Raw genomic sequence first — 15,821 nt, 5'->3', positions numbered from 1 at the left:
CTGAACCACCAGTTGAACAGACAGTTCGGGATGTTCAGTCTGAACAAAACCAAAAGTAAAACAGGTGTGTATTCAGAGCTAGTTAGAAAATGAGGAGGAAAAACTCCAGAGTTCTGATGAAATCTCTGTCTTCTTTCTGATAAATTCTGAATTCACTGGGCTCTGCTTACAGCCTTGTGCACAGTAACAGAGCAGGTACAATCAAATAAATGTAATCACAGCCTGTTGCAATCTGAGACACCTGAAAGCACATTAATAATTGTTCAGATTCGTAAGTCATTAACCAGCTCAGACATGGCACGGTCCATTTTTCAGAGGAGGTTGCTAAAGGCGGACTGAACACCCGCACGCATAGGTGTGTGCGTGGGCTCACTGGCAGAGGGCACGAAAGGCAGCAGAAGGCAGCCGAGTATCCAGACGTTAAATTAACTTATTCTTTTGCTTTCAAGAGCCTGTCCTTGCTGTTCCGACCTACATGCACCCCTCTGAAAGTGAATGCAAATCCTGCATCTGAAGAATTGCTTTACTCAGCTGGGATGCTCAGTTTCCAGCACCAAGTTGTGGTTTAGTGAAAATTATTTCTCCAGTCTCAGTGTCTCGTTTTTGCCTTTGCAGTGTGTGGTGGCAGGCGGCAGGGGCTGCTCCTCCTGCGCCGGCAGCCCAGGTCACATTCGGAGCCCCTTATCTCTTCTGGATTCCCAGGAGGCCTCTGGAGATTGATTCACAAAACAAAGACAGCAGATGGGGGACGTCTCGTCGTCACAAAGTCAATATTTTTCAATCACTGAATGATTAAATAAGCTTTGTTTCCTGCTTGTGCATTAATGTACAGTCAGTTGCCAGATGGGAGTTATAAAGCACATACAAAGTCTTGCACAAGCTACGGTTTGGTACCAGGAAGTACCTGTCGATGAAAGATAAGCAGCCCGCCAGGATGCAAATGTTATTACTCTAGTAATTGCCTAAAATAATCTTCTGCTCTTGTCAGGAAACGATGCACTTATTCATTCTTGCTCAGTGTCTTATCCACAGGCAGAACCGGGCTCTCCCTCCATTTCCCGTGCGCTCTCTTGTAGGAGCTGCCGTTGCCATCAGCCCTGATCCCGTGTGCTCAACTTGCTGCTACCGGAGGGGGCCAGGGAGCGTCAGGCAGGCTATTTTTTATCCCTAAGGAGTCTATCAATACACCGATTACTTCTCCAAGTGTTACACTATGTCACTGATAATGCTCGTGACCTTCTGCAGACAGAGTTGTTAATAACTGTGTCTAGACAGAGAGCAATTTTTCCTCATCATATGGGTGTTTAACCTTTTCAGTTTTCTTCTTGCTGCAAATGAACACAATCTCAGCCTCTCCGCAGAGGTTCTCGCTACCAGCAGGTCTTCAAAATGGCGATTAATCAGCAGGAAAAAAAAGTACAGCAGCACTTTTTTTTTTTGTGAAACACAATCGACAGGCTTTTATATATTTTCTCCTATTGTGTTTTGAGTAAAGGATTGAACCAGCAAGTTTTTTCAACCCTAACAACTATGGAGCAGAGAAACGTGTTATCAAAACATAGCCATGCCCAACGCTGGCACAGCGATGTTGCACCCTCCTGCAGGCATCCCTGGGGCATCTCGGTAAGGGGCAGTGTGAGACGTCTCCCACTCTCCCCCACGCAGCCCATGTGGGCAGAGAGGAGAAGACATTGATTTAAAAAGAGGTTAAATAAAAGGACTCTTGCAACCCAGTGGCAATCACCCAGAGAAGCAGTGTAATAGCAGGTTGGGCCAGCCACAGCCGCCCGTGTCACCTTGGAGATCAGCTGGTAAACTCCAGGCCTCCCAAAAAAGGGGGGGCCAAGACAGCCGGGTGTGTAAACAAGTAAAACGAGATGAACAAGGAAGCTCTGCAGTGAGCCCACGGCCCTGCATCCCCTCCGCTTCCCGCCTGAGCCCGGCGAGAGCCTGGGAGCGGGGAGACAGGTGGGGCACGACGCTGTGCCAGCCCCCGACACCTCCCAAGTCCTGGGTGGAAACCCCAGGTGCAGGAGAGCGTTGCAGGTAAAGGACTTTCTCTCGTTTTGCTAGCTCGCAGTGAGCTTCTCTCATCAGTTGAGCTTGCAGCTCATCCAGGAGTAGGGTTTTTTTCATATACATATATCATTACATATATGTTTTGCAATATATATATATGCAAAATGTAGATATGTGCAAAGCAGCAAGAGCCATAATGCCCCACCTGCCAGATGATGGGAGCTGGATGATGCTGGGGATGGTGGAGAGGCAGAGGGGAGGCTGCAGACTGCTACAGAGGGGTCAGCGGGGCTGGGAAACCAGATTTTTAGGGAGGTGTTTAGGTGGTTGTCAAATACTGATGCATTTTTCATACTTTTAATAATTTAATGAAATTATTAGGGAAAAAAAAAAAGGTGGCATGCAATTGGTTTAGGCCACTTAATCAATTCCCGGACTCTCAGATCTTCTGTGTAAGGGTGGTGGATGACACGTGTGTGTGGCCAGGACAGGGGCTTTCAGGAGCCTACGGTAATCCAGAGGGTAGTGTGGGTTTCCATCAGCCTCATTGGGGTGTTTTTCAGGGTTTTCTTGGGCTCGGCTGAAGGATAATATGTAAACAAATGGTGCTGAGCAGTAACATGGCTTAGATTAAATCTGGCTCTTTCCAGGTTTAAGCCTCAGGCTTAAAGGGATGTAAAGGGATCTGGTTGCTGAACTGCCTAAGGTTTTTTTTTCTGGAAAAACCCAACCCAAAATTTCAGGTTTTATATTTGTTAAGAAGAAATGCAATCATTTCTCTTCAACCTGCACAACACAACATTGCCCACAGAAACAAACAATCATGAGAACGTGGGGTATTGGATTGCTTATAGCCTAGGCTGTTACGCAAAACAAAACTCTCTAGTGTTCAGAATTAAATTAACCAGCCCCTTTTTCATTTCACTGTGGGAGACATCTGATGATCTCAGAAGAGGTATAAGAATTAAAACCATACAAAATTATACTTATGACCTTTTCTTGTTTTGCTAATGATTATTAATACATAACAACTTCGTAAGGTATGCAGAGAACTGTTACATTCAGCAAACTCTGCTGTAACTCTAATTACTTCACATTATCCAAAAATGGGCAAAAGCAAAATGAAAGGAGAGAAGAGAGTAAGTGAATCACTGTGATTCCTCCATCATTGCTCTGATTCAGAATCTGTTTTCTTACAGATATTTTCTTACAGTACAGTATAGTCTTTTACAGCCTGGGAAGGGTTTACCTCTAGCTTAAACTAGCAGCCAACAGAAATAGGGAAGTGGTAGATATGTTACTATGGACCAGTCTCACATGTACTGGGGTTTATATTTAATTGGTTTCCTGTACTTATTGAATGTATAGAAAGGACTCTCAAATGCCTGCTGCTGTGTGACACAGGAACCCAGGTCATGTTTAAGAGGATTTAGTGTAATGTGTCATTTAAGTGCAATCTCTTTACAAACAAACTTTAATTGCTCAGTTTTGTGTAACACCATGGTGTTGGTATTTTATTATTGAACATTTTAGAGAATGTAGATTTGCAAAGAGCAGCAGAAATATTTACTGTTAGTGTTTTTAACCATGATGCATGGGGAAAACCAGACTTTATCTCTGTCTGTGACATTAATGAGATTATTAGAGAGCTCTGTCCCCCCTCAGAATGAATATTGGAAAAAACTGGAAAAGTTCAGGAGCAACAGCAGAATTATCTAACATCTGGAAACTCATTTTGTAGCAAGAGTACTAAGCTCTGTCTAATTACCTAGCCAAAGAGGGTTTAAATGGGGCCTTCAAGTGTTTGCATCTAGACAAACGCAAATTACTCTTTCATCTAGTAAAAGAAAGTAAAACAGCACCTAAAGATGGGGGAAATTCACACTAGGAACAAAAACCGTGTTTTTAAAAGAAAATTATTCAATACTGGAACAACTTAGCCTAGAGATTGTGAGTTCTCAGCTGGAAATGGTTCTAGGTGTGGATGCAAACTGTACTTACTGCAGAGATAACTGAGGATTGGCCAGTTTCAGTGGCTTTTATTGAAGTACAGATCATAATAGATATCATATTACATGGTTCCTGCCTAGCCTCAATTCATGAATGTCACTGCAACAATTATTTGATGTGCATTGCAGTATACTGGAAGTGCCTCCCTTGAACCCGAGACAAAGAGCTCCTGCCATCTTTGCATGGCGTGTGTTTGTGTAGATTTTTGCAGCGTGCAGTGGAGATGAATTATGTCATCACTGGTCTTGGGTTGTGTTTGCGTAGTATTTGTAGATCTATATAAATACATAACATAGTATACAGACATACTGCACAGTGCTATGCGTGCGTTGTGCACTGTACATAGATACATAAGCATTTTATATATATAATTTATAGTCCATAATTATATAATGTAAATATAGTTTGCACTGTGTTTGTGTAACCTCCCTGTATTTTATATTCTTGCTAGCTAAACGTCTCCCCTTAGTGACAGCTCATTGTTTGCAGAAAACATTTTTGACTGCTGATCTCACATAGCTGTAAGGTCTTTTTGGTCACTCATTAATGAGTTCCCAGAAGAACCTTGCTCATTCTGGCTGAAGCAAAAGTTGAAATGGTCTCTTTTATACCATGCTGGACTTCTGCAATATGCTAGTTCTGAAACCATTTTGGGGAAACAAAAACATTTTATTTTTCTGTTTTTCCAAGCCCAGCTGGTGTTGTCTGAAGGGGTTGCAAAAGTCAACTCGTGACGTTACCAGTTGCCATAGCCAATGCTCTGTAGACTGGAGAAGAGTAGTCAAAATGAAACAGTTTAATTCCATGTTTCTCAGAAGTTTTCTCTGACCATTTCAATTCACACTACTGCATGTGCAATGATAACGATATTGAAAGTGCAACGTGCACTGACGGTGCCTCCTCACACAGCTGCCCATCTTCTTTGTCTTCCCATCCCTGCGTGCCCTCAGCAGAGCACCGAGTGCCCTCTGAGTCAGGGCTCTGCTGTAACTCAGCCCAGCCCTTACATGGCTCACACACTGTGGCCTGGTCCTCTGATGCTTTAGAGGTTGGAAGATATTTTGTGGGCCGTTATGATCTGCAGACCCAGCAGCCGAGCCAGGGAGTGGCAGTTCTGGCCCTGAGCATGTGCCCAGAGGCGAGGATCTGACGTGCCCCTAAAACGTCAGTATGGGCACAGGCAGCCCTGGTGCTCTTGGCACTAGGCACAAATAATCCCTGTGTGAGAAGGAGCGACCCTCTGCCAGCCCATGTGTGCTGCTCTTGGTGGTGCTATCACAGTGCTGCAAGTCCATGGGCTGTTTTTCCCACTTTTTATTCAACTGTCTTCTTCTGAGGAAAGCTGGTAGGCTTATGTCCCTATTGGCAGAGTCCTGAAACCCTGAGGAACTAAATGCTAAATTAATTTGTTCTCCAGTTGTGTTAAAACAGCACAAGTTGTTGTCTGTACACGAGGTCAGGTCTGACGATGATCACCGTTGCTCAGAGGCGCAATGGCATCTCCCTGCTCTGAAGGACTAGGACTACAGGGGAGCAAAAGCAAGCATAAGGAAAAGGTCCTCATTTGGGACAATTTTTACTCTCACAGCTAAACCTGTGGGGGAATGCTAACTGCAAACCTGGTCAGGCTGAGGAGGCTCGGTGGGGCTGCTGCGGATGCAGAGACAGCAGTGTTCTCCTGAGTGCATCCACCAGTTTTCATCGTGTTTGTACACTGTTGGCAGCAAATTCTTACCCACACTTTGATATTTGTGTTTGGGTTAATCACAGGGTGGTTGGCTGAGCTCTCCTTTCAGGGTTGATGGCCCATATTGGCATTTTCCCCTTCTAATAGAAGGATTTAAGGAAAAGGAAATAGAGAGTCAAAACAAGTCCTCATGAGACTTGATTTAAGGATTTAAGGAAAAGGAAATAGAGAGTCAAAACAAGTCCTCATGAGAGAGTTGCCAGCACCTTGCAAGTGAGGGATTTGGGATGCTGCATACACAAAGGCAGGTTTCAGCACTCTGCCTTGTGTACGTGTATCTACACCGTATGAGAGCTTTGGTCTTCCAGATGCCGGGCACAGCAAGGCATGACCGAGAGATGGCAATCCAGGCCAAAAGAAACCTGTCCAAAACCACCGACCCTGTAGAAAGACTTCGCCTGCAGTGTTTAGCAAGGGGATCTGCAGGCATCAAAGGACTTGGCAGGTGAGTCTAAGAAGTCAAATCCATTATTCAACCTAATAATTTCAGCTGCAAGAGGCTCACAGGCTAAGCAGTGACCAAAACTTGCGTTTCCCAGTTCCAATGCAATCCACAGAGCCTGGGCTTGGGACTCCTGTGTTTTGGGAGACAGGACTGACCTGCTTGCCTGTTGAAGAACCAAGGACTGTGAATCCCTCAGAGGAAGGTGCTTCCTGGAGACCCAGAACAACTACTGCCAGGGAGAGAGGGAGAACATAAAACATCTCTCTCTCTGGTATTTTCTGTAATTAACTTAAGTATCTCAATACTAGGGATTTTGTGCTTCCTTTCCTTTGGGGTGTGATTCCCTTGTGTGTAGCGTTCTATTAGCTATCTAGTTTATGGGAGGTGTCTAGACTCCTTCTGCAGTCACCTCGAGAGTGTGGGTCACCCCATCCCTAGGAAAGGGGAACTGCACCACAGCCTGAATGCCCTTCTGGGCCCCATAAACCACAGAGGGACCCTAGGTGACCAGCTGGAACTTCATCTATGTGCCCAACTTCTAGACGGCTCAATGTATAATGAATAGGAAGACTCCTTCAGTTAAGGCAGCCTTCCCCTCATTTAACTTCAGCTGTGTAATATTCAAGCACCCAATCTAATCAAGTCATCTCTGCTATCAGTAAGTGTGGGGGGTTTTTTTGTTTTGTTTTTTTTTTCCCCTCTCTCTTTTTTTTTTTGTTATCTCAGAAGACTGTACAGGGGAGAAATATTATCTCAGTAAGGTGACCCTGTGCTCTGGCACTGTGCTAAACCACTGCAGCATTCTCCAAGTTTTCCTATGCATTCTCCTCAAATTGCACATTTTCCACAGAGTATTTCGTGTTATGGATGATGACAACAGCAGGACCCTTGATTTCAAAGAGTTTGTGAAAGGATTAAATGATTATGCTGTGATGATAGACAAGGAAGAAGCACAGGAGATTTTCCGGATATTTGATAAAGATGGCAGTGGAACAATTGATTTTGATGAATTTCTTGTTACACTGAGAGTAAGTCTGGAAATTTATGTTGTGTTAAAAAGCCTTGATTCATCATTAGCTGAAGATGAAACACTCTTGTTCACCTTAGTAATTAGCAAAATCTACAGTTCTATTTAAAAAGTCAGTAACTATTGAGAAGTTAAAATATTCTATTTCTATTTAAATATGCTAAAGGAGAAAATCACCCTAAACAAGACCTTTGTGGATGAGAGAGCTCAGAAGCCAACGTCTCTGCCATTTATTGGCAAGGCATAAGGCTCCTTGCAAACAGAATAGAATTGAATAGTTGCAAATAAATTGTTGTGGGTTTTTTTAATGAATTGCTGCCTTGATTTAGGTATCTAAATTCCTATATTGCAGTCCATTAGGTTCAGCCCAATTATGTCACTTCTTTGTCCGTCATTTTATGACACATCTTCTTATAACATGAAGTAATCCAGTGGTGACTTTCTCTGATCAACCACAGTGTGACTGATTTTGGTTGGAGCCTCTTTGCTCTGCTGAAGTCTAAACAATTAAGAAAGAAAATAATTAGTGCTTAGAGTAATTAGTAATTTCTTCTTAGAAACACTTAAAATGAATAGAATAGAAAAGTGTTCTGGGCATTACTTTCTCTCTTATTCTCCGTTTACTATCGTATTGATAGACACTGAATAGTCTTGATCACACTACATTTTTGGTGATATATTGCCCTTCCTAGCTCATGGACAGTGTAGACAGTTCGTTATCCCAAGTACCTTGAAATAGATTTACTATTAACAGCAGCAGTTACTTGAATATGGAACTGGGGCGAGTAGTTGGCAGAAATAAAGTTATTCTGTTAACTTTTCTTTACAGCCTCCCATGTCGAATGCAAGAAAAGAGATCATCATGCAGGCATTTAGGAAGTTAGATAAGACTGGAGATGGTGTCATAACAATTGAAGACTTACGGGGGGTGTATAACGCAAAGCACCATCCCAAATACCAAAATGGAGACTGGACAGAAGATCAAGTTTTTAGGGCCTTTCTGGATAATTTTGATTCACCCTATGACAAAGATGGGAAGGTAAGTGAAACACCTAATGTCAAGCCATGAAATCATCACACGACTCAGCATTTGACTGAAATTATTAAATGTGAGAGTGATCGCAGCACCAAACATGCATTTGCATCACATTTATGGGAACAGTAAAATGGATGCATAACCTCTGTGTGAGACTGTTGGCGCAGCTTGATTATGCATTCGGAGGCAAAGGGGCTCTGCAGGATGTGCAAGGGTAGACGTGAGATTGCATTTACAGGCTTGTAGACTTAATGCTCTGCTTTCATAGGTTACTCTAAGCATACCTTCAGACTAACCCACATGATTGCTGATTTTCAAGATCCACATAAATTGGAGGATTTTTTACTTCTTAGGAGAATAAATACCAGGATCCAGTGCAAAAGCAGGTTCCCTAGTACGTGAAATACTTTACAGTTAGTGCTTCTTCATTGTGTGCAATTACTGAGACACTTGACTTGGAAAACACTCCATGATAGAGACAGATTTATCCACAGAGAGTTGCAGGAATGGTGGGGTTAGGGAGGGCTGCCACCAGCCGTGTGCCCTGAGTTTCTCCTGGGCTAAGGCAGGGCTGGGAGCCCTTCCTGCCCTCCACCTCAACTCTGCGGTGCAGGTGGAAAGCTTGGGCACCCTCTGTGATGGACTTCTTATGCATCAGCTTTGTAACCATCTCCAATCCAGCCATGCTTTTTTTCCCCTTGTTATGTGGCTGCAAACTTATTTGGTCTGAACTTACACATCTGACCAACTCAGAGCAATCGTGGATCTCTGCTGTTTGTATGGTGACATTCTCAGTCCAAGCTGTTAGTAATAACAAACTAGATAAGGTTTCATCATCGCTTTGTGGAATGTCTTTAACACTTTGCACTTCTGAGGTTGCACGTGGGTTTTCATGGCAGCACTATACTGGTGACTCCTACCTGTCTAATGGCTGGCTGCTACACCCAAATCCTCTGCTTGCTTTGTTTCCAGCAGGCAGGCTCTCAGTTTGTAGGGAGGTGATGGCTTTTCTTTCCCTTGGGCATGACTTTGCACTTGGTAAAGCTAAATTTCATCCCTTTTTCTGTTGTGTCATCCTGAGAGGTACCAGTTGCGTGAGTTGTCCCCTTCCTTCTCTGCAGCAGTGGTGACGTCCAGCAAACCTCAAGCAAAATATTCCTGCTTTTTGTGCTGAGGTCATACATAAACAAATAATATGAGTTCCCAAAATGATCCTTGACAAGTTCAGTGCCCTGTACCTCATAAACGCTGAAGTGTTTGAGTTTGAAGAAAGGTTACTCTGAGCACCCACATCTTGTTCAGCAATCCTAATGTTAGCCCATCCAATTGCAGTTTCTTCTGAGAACTGACTGTGACTTTCCTGTGCCTGAATCAGAGGTCACTAGTGACGCTGGTATGAGCTAAAGACCTAAAATGGTTTTAACAGAAAAGCCTCAAGGCTAAGCATCTACCACAAAGGTCCTCTTCACTGTGATCTTGCTGGGTGCCTCTGAAATAGGCAGGGTCAGCGAAGATTATAATCAGTTCCTGATGATAGGACAGGCTACAGGGTTCACTTCCCCATGTTGTAGCATTTTATTTTTCTCTCAAATGCACAATGCAGTAGGACAAAATATTTTTCTGTGTGATGTTTATTCAAAGAATGAGGTATACAGTTCAAGAGTTAAGGCGTCACAAGAAACGTTTCTATCTGCTAATCTGATTTTTTTTAAATGGTCATTTTAAAACTGATTCAACCTCAGAATACCCATGAAAGATATTCAAAACTCGTAGGTTACTTGAAAGAATGTTTGCTTCTTTAAGTGAGATACGTTTAGAGCAATGATATTTTCTCTCTAGTGAATGGATATAAAACTCCTAGATGTCTTTGAGCTGCACCAGAAACGCCGTCCACTTTTATTAAAATGCAAAGAACCACATTATAGCATCCCTGGAAAAAAATGCATTAAAATATTTGTCTTCTTAGCAGCACTGATTTTAACTTCAGTTCCTGGTAAGGTTAGTTTAACTCTGCATGTTTCATTTCTCTCCAAGCATTCCTGGAGGACAAGAGCTCTTATTTCTAGTGAAGAAGTGAACTTACGCAAATTTTCCATGTCTTCGTTCTTCTTGTTGGATTCCTTTTCACTAGCAACAACATGAAACAGCAGGTGTTGAATTTCATTTAGAGTTCTTGTCAATGTGTCGTTTTGAATTACCATAGCATTAAACAAAATAAAAGTTCATTTTCATATTTTAAATCCTTCTGTCTCAGGTCACAACAGAAGAATTCATGAACTACTATGCAGGAGTCAGCGCTTCAATAGACACAGATGTCTATTTTATCATCATGATGAAGAACGCTTGGAAACTCTGATCATAATGATTAAAGGAGCAAGACTTTCCTTCTACCTTTTGTAGGTTCCCGTGATTAAGTGTATGCACAGCAACACGGTTGTTTTCCATAACAACAGCTTCCAGTAACTCTGCCAATTACAGTCAATCTGCAGAAATAATTCCCAGATGCTTCGGTAGGCTCAGCCTCAGGAGATCGGAGCATAATCAGAGAGCAAAACTGGCATCCAACCACTCAGCATGTCTGTCCCTTTTCTCCCTGCAGCCCTGTCACATCTTTTCTTTTCTGAGACAAGCTGCTCTTTTCTTCTCCGACATCTGCAGTAGGTCCCTGTGGCTCCTGAACGTATCCCCTCCTCCAGCATTAGACAGAGCTCTGTCCGACAGAGGATGCAAGAGGAGGAAATCGAAATATTCTGGAATGGTGGTGGTCTGGGGAAGACTGCTACAACAATGAGGAAGCCTGTCCTAGGAGGGTCACGTAGCCCTCTCGCCTGTAGCACTCCAGCATCTCTTGGCTTCTTGGGTCTCACTTGTGGGATGGAGCAACTGCCCAGATCACTGCTGGGAACACGTGAGTTCCCAGTGCCAGGAGGCTGGAGAGGGAAACAAATCAAGAAGGGAAGACATGGACTGGAATAAGTGCAAAACGCTCTTTAAAGCCCTGTTTTCTCCCTGTCTTACAACTCAGCATACAGGCATCTTTCCTGTGCATGCCTTGTTTCAAACCTCTGTGGGCCTGCTTATAGCTTTTTTTCCCCCGCCTTGAGATCTTTCTTTTTGTACTGTGAGATCATCTCACTAATATTTTTCTTTAAAGGGCATATGTGTGTTACAGTATTTTCTGTTCCTGGAACATTTACTGGTCTGATAGCTGTTGTCTGTACACACCTACACCGAAAGTTGCTTGCTACTTTTTGTATTTATACTGGTTTATGAGCAAGCTATGACTTCAGGGAACTTTCTGGGAACTCAAGAACTTGCAACATTCTTGTCTTGTCATCGTATTTTTCTGAAGCTGAAAAAAGGATGGGAACCTGCCCTCCTGGTCACACCAATGAGGCTGTCTCAGTTCTGAGATCTTCTGTCCTTTCCCCATACAGAGAGCGGGGAAATGGTGCACAAAAGAAACTGTAAAAGAAAAAAAAAAAGGAAAAAAAAAAAGGGAGGGTGGGGTGTTCCTGCCTTGTTTTCTTTCCATTTTGTCTTTTTCTTTCTGCTTCTCTCGTGTCGTTGAGCTGCTCTCCCAGACTGAGATGCTCCTGCAGCAGCAAAGATTAAATGGCTTGTGTATGGCAGCATTTGCTCCATTTCAGGCTGGCAGCCAGCTAAAAGCAGTATAGGCTTACAGACTGGACTTTCAAAAGAGCTTGACTGATGAAGTGTCAGCTGTTACTTAGCCTGGGCTGCTAACAGTTCAGACACTGAGGTCCTGAGTTCTTGCTGCTCTGGTCCTGTGCAAACTCTGCTTTTGCTTTGTGCAGCCATGATCGCAGTACGAGTGATAGCAGCTTGCAATTCCTTAGTCAAGGCTGTGCAAACTCAATTATTTTCTTTGTTCTGTAAGCCTCCAGAAACTTACATACTGGCTGACGCTGGAAACTGGTGGAAAGAGTCTCTTTGTGGTTGCCGTCGATCACAAGAGGAGCCTTTACTTACTGCAATGCTACTGAAGTGCCAACATACCTTATATGAAAAACAAACTTACTATCAAATAGAGGCTGTACATGTCCTGGCAGCTTGGGTATAATCTTTATTAATTGGCTCCACAACAGGGTGTCATGTTATCTGTCTTCTATGTTTCAAATAAAAATAAAGTAATGTGAATGGACTGTGGGAATCACAAAACGAAAAAACTATTTCCTTCTGACACACTATCTCACTTCTTCAGACCCCACAGAGATCTGCTGTGCTGACATTTAATCAAGTGCGGTGGAAGTTTTAATCTGAATAACTGCAACCAGTTTGTCTTTTCAGTGCTAACCCTTTCCAATTTTACTTAATCCCAAATGGAATATACCTTTTTCAGGAGGTAGGAGTGGTACTGGAAGCAGCTATGCTTTTTTAAAACAAGCAGAATCTTGGACACCGTCCTCTGGGAGCCTTGGACGGAGCCTGTGACGGCCGGGGAAAGCTCAGTGCTCTAGGGTGAGATATCTGCACTGAGCTTGACTAACGGGGTTGTGTGTGGGGACCTGAAGGACGTGAGCCAGGAGAACTCAAACACTCTTGTCCTGGTGGGAGGTCTCCGTGCCCACCCTGCGGATGAGAACCGCAGCCAATGCACCCCGGCACCCTCAGAGCAGCTGCTGGCTCCTTGGGTCTGCCTGTGTGCGGACCTCATCGCTCTCTGGGTACGTTTCTCAGCATCAGGAGGACATTTTTCACAATGTAGTCGTTTCGAAATTTGTACGGAACATGTTTCCAAGGGCTGGTTTGAGATTCCTCCAAAGCCAATGGCAAAATTTCCTTTCCCTTCTGTGGGAACAGCGTTGCTGCTGGAGCAATCTGAGTAAAAAATGGTAACTGCAGTAAAGGTATAGTGCTTTCAAGAAAAAGAAGCAATCTGGGAAAGAATAATGTGAATTTTGTAATCAGATGCTGTAGAACACAAATTGAAATCTGTGCTGTAAGAAATGTCATTTCATTAATATGTGTGCAAATTCATGGAACAAACACAGGCATCGCATCGACTGCTAGGCAGGAAAATCCCTACTAGGAGATACGCAGCCATAATGACACGCTGGGCACACACACCTGAGATTCAGTGGAAGCACTTTGCAGAGGTTAAAGGCAAGTTAAAGGGATTTGAACCAGACAAGAAGGAATATCAGGGCTAACAGCAGATGCCCAGAGCCACCCTTTAGCACTTCACTGTCCCTGTCTGCTGGGGCTGCTGCACTGCAACATGGGAGAGCCAAAAAGGGAGCTCAAGCACCCGTGTTCAGCTGCAGGCTGCTGTGTGCTGGTTACAGACCAGCAGATGCTGGAGATAGATGGTGATGCAGGCTGTCCTGCCAGTCTGTGGTTGCGCAGCATGCGCGGCAGATACTGGGAGATAGGTGGCAATGCATGCGATCATATCTGGTGCTAGCATCAAGATTGTCAGATCTTGGTGCTTCATGTTCGAAGCACTATTTCTTCTTTCTGATTGCGCAACAGATGCTAAACAGGATGGCACAAACCATAGGAACATCTGAGTCTGCAGGGCTGCGGACCGATACGAGAGGCGCAGGTTTCGCCTGCCCCTGGAGCTCCAGCCTGCCCCGTGGCACAGCACCTTGCCAGGGTGAGCTCTGCCCTCCCCGCCGGGCAGCACTGGAGCGTGGTCCAAAAATGCTGGTGGAGCCCTGTGGTCCCTCGTAAACGGGAAAGGCTCCCTTTAACTCTGCTCCCACTCTGCTCCCACTCCCTCCCCCAAAACTCTGCTGCCCCTCCCTGCCTCTACCTGAGCCATCAGAGCATCTCTATGACAGCCCCACTCCCTGTAAAAGCACAAGATGTGGGGCGGAGAGGCAGGGCACAGCCTCTCCCTCTCGTGTGTTCCCTGGGGAAAGGCAGCACTCCTGCAGCATCCTTTACTGCATTTTGGGTTTGCCCCCTGTGTGCTTTTTGTGGCTTCATGTTTTTGTCCCGGAGGGGAAATTTTTGGCTTGATATCATCTAGAATTGTTGTTTGGCTGATGCTCTCTCCTGCAGAATAAATTTCTGGTTCAAGCAACTGAGATTTAATGCAAGCCCTACTCAGTGGCATATATTCTGAAATTACACCACAAGGTATATTCAGTGATCTGATTCATTTTGTTGGTCTCCTGGCACAAAGCTGTCTTGGCAGAGGCAGATGGAAGCAGCTGAGGTTTTTGCAGATGAAACCACCTGCGCACATCACTGTGTAAAAGCCAACTTGCCTTTATGTAACTGCTTTTACACCGTGCTGCCTCACGCCTCTGCAGCCGCGTGGGCAGAGCAGAGTTTTGCCATCCTGGAGCTGGGCTCATGGCCTCCGCTGTCACCGTCTGGCAGAAGGAGCGAGCCCCGTGATTTTGATTATTTTCTCCTCTCAGCTGCCGTACCCCACACTGGGAGCAGCAGCAGCAGCACCATGCTCAGCTTTCCATGGTAAAACAGGTAACGCCGAGAGCATCCTGCCACCACCTGCAGCTGCCCACTTTCTATGACTTTCACTATGAGTATAGCCTGTCATGTTTCTCTAGAAATCCTTTCTCACAGCCAGCTCAGGAGGACAGGGTGAGCAGAAAGCAGGTTTCCGAGTGGGCTGTGCTGAATGCCAACTCCTCAGGCAGCTGAGAGCAGCCTTGGTATTTGAAGCAGCCCCCGGCCATCCTGGTTTGCCCCAGCTGAGTTTGAAGTCTCTGTGATTTCAAAGCGAACACCGGTTTTGGCTCTAGCACCTCTTCGGCTCTCACGCCAACAGGGCTGCAGGAGCCAGGAGCACCGTAGGATGCAAAAGCTCCAGCTCCACTGGTTTGCAACAGACCCTGGGTACGGCAGCCCCGGCTCTGCCGAAACCTGGACCCAGGCTTTCCTCCCAGCTTACAACGTTGCCGTTGATGCCACAAGGAGCTGCAGCTGGAGGGTGGGGATGGGATCTGACTTTGTCGAACACCTTGGCAAGTGGAAAATTGAGAAAGAAAGGAAGTGCAATGTTCTGTGAAAGTTAACTCAGGCCTGGTTTTCTGTGGGAAAGCAGAGGTTGAGGTAAAACATGACCAGTGTTTATTTTCCAGAGATAAATCTGTTCTTTTTTTCATTGAAAACATGATATTTTTGCCAAAAGCTGCAATTTTTTTTTTTTAATTTCAGCTGATACTTTAGCATTCAAAATTTACTGATTTTTTTTTTTTAGCTTATATACATTTTCTGGAAAAAAAATAGCAGACTGCTTTAGAGAAACTCTGACTTTGTGACATAGATTTATTCCTCTAGATGTTTCCACCAATGCATTTCTGCTTTGCTTCTCATTTTTTATTGCTTGACTAACCTTTGGGGCTTTTAGCATTCATTTGGTGATGGTGCTAATGTTGGACTAATCTAATTTCATTGTGACATCTAAGTAAGTTCTGCAGTCAGTATTTACCAATAACCGGAATAACATTTCTTATATTCATTTTTCAGGACACAGCAACAGCTCTGTCTCCCCATGCAAGAAGCTCAGTCCATTGACCTCAGTGTCATTGGACCA

General features: G+C 44.4%; 1 protein-coding gene across 1 annotated transcript; it reads left to right on the top strand.

The window, feature by feature from the left end:
* Nucleotides 1-6,084: 6,084 nt before the first annotated feature.
* Nucleotides 6,085-10,640, top strand: CAPSL (calcyphosine like). The gene is made up of 4 exons (XM_068423718.1): nt 6,085-6,221; nt 7,072-7,249; nt 8,078-8,287; nt 10,539-10,640. The coding sequence occupies exons 1-4, from the start codon at nt 6,085-6,087 to the stop codon at nt 10,638-10,640; spliced, it is 627 nt and encodes a 208-aa protein (XP_068279819.1).
* The last annotated feature ends 5,181 nt before the right edge of the window (nt 10,641-15,821 follow it).

This window comes from Nyctibius grandis, chromosome Z (genome assembly GCF_013368605.1).
Source record: "Nyctibius grandis isolate bNycGra1 chromosome Z, bNycGra1.pri, whole genome shotgun sequence".
Classification (NCBI taxonomy): Eukaryota; Metazoa; Chordata; class Aves; order Nyctibiiformes; family Nyctibiidae; genus Nyctibius; species Nyctibius grandis.
The sequence above is the reverse complement of the archived record's forward strand: the minus strand, read 5'-3'. Positions and strand labels throughout refer to the sequence as shown.

What these genes read in the sequence shown, in the direction of transcription:
- CAPSL (XM_068423718.1), top strand. Translation starts at nt 6,085, where the DNA reads ATGCCGGGCACAGCAAGGCATGACCGAGAGATGGCAATCCAGGCCAAA. An exon ending in AATTTCTTGTTACACTGAGA is followed by an intron (nt 7,250 to 8,077) that starts GTAAGTCTGGAA and finishes TTTTCTTTACAG; the next exon opens with CCTCCCATGTCGAATGCAAG. An exon ending in CCTATGACAAAGATGGGAAG is followed by an intron (nt 8,288 to 10,538) that starts GTAAGTGAAACA and finishes CTTCTGTCTCAG; the next exon opens with GTCACAACAGAAGAATTCAT.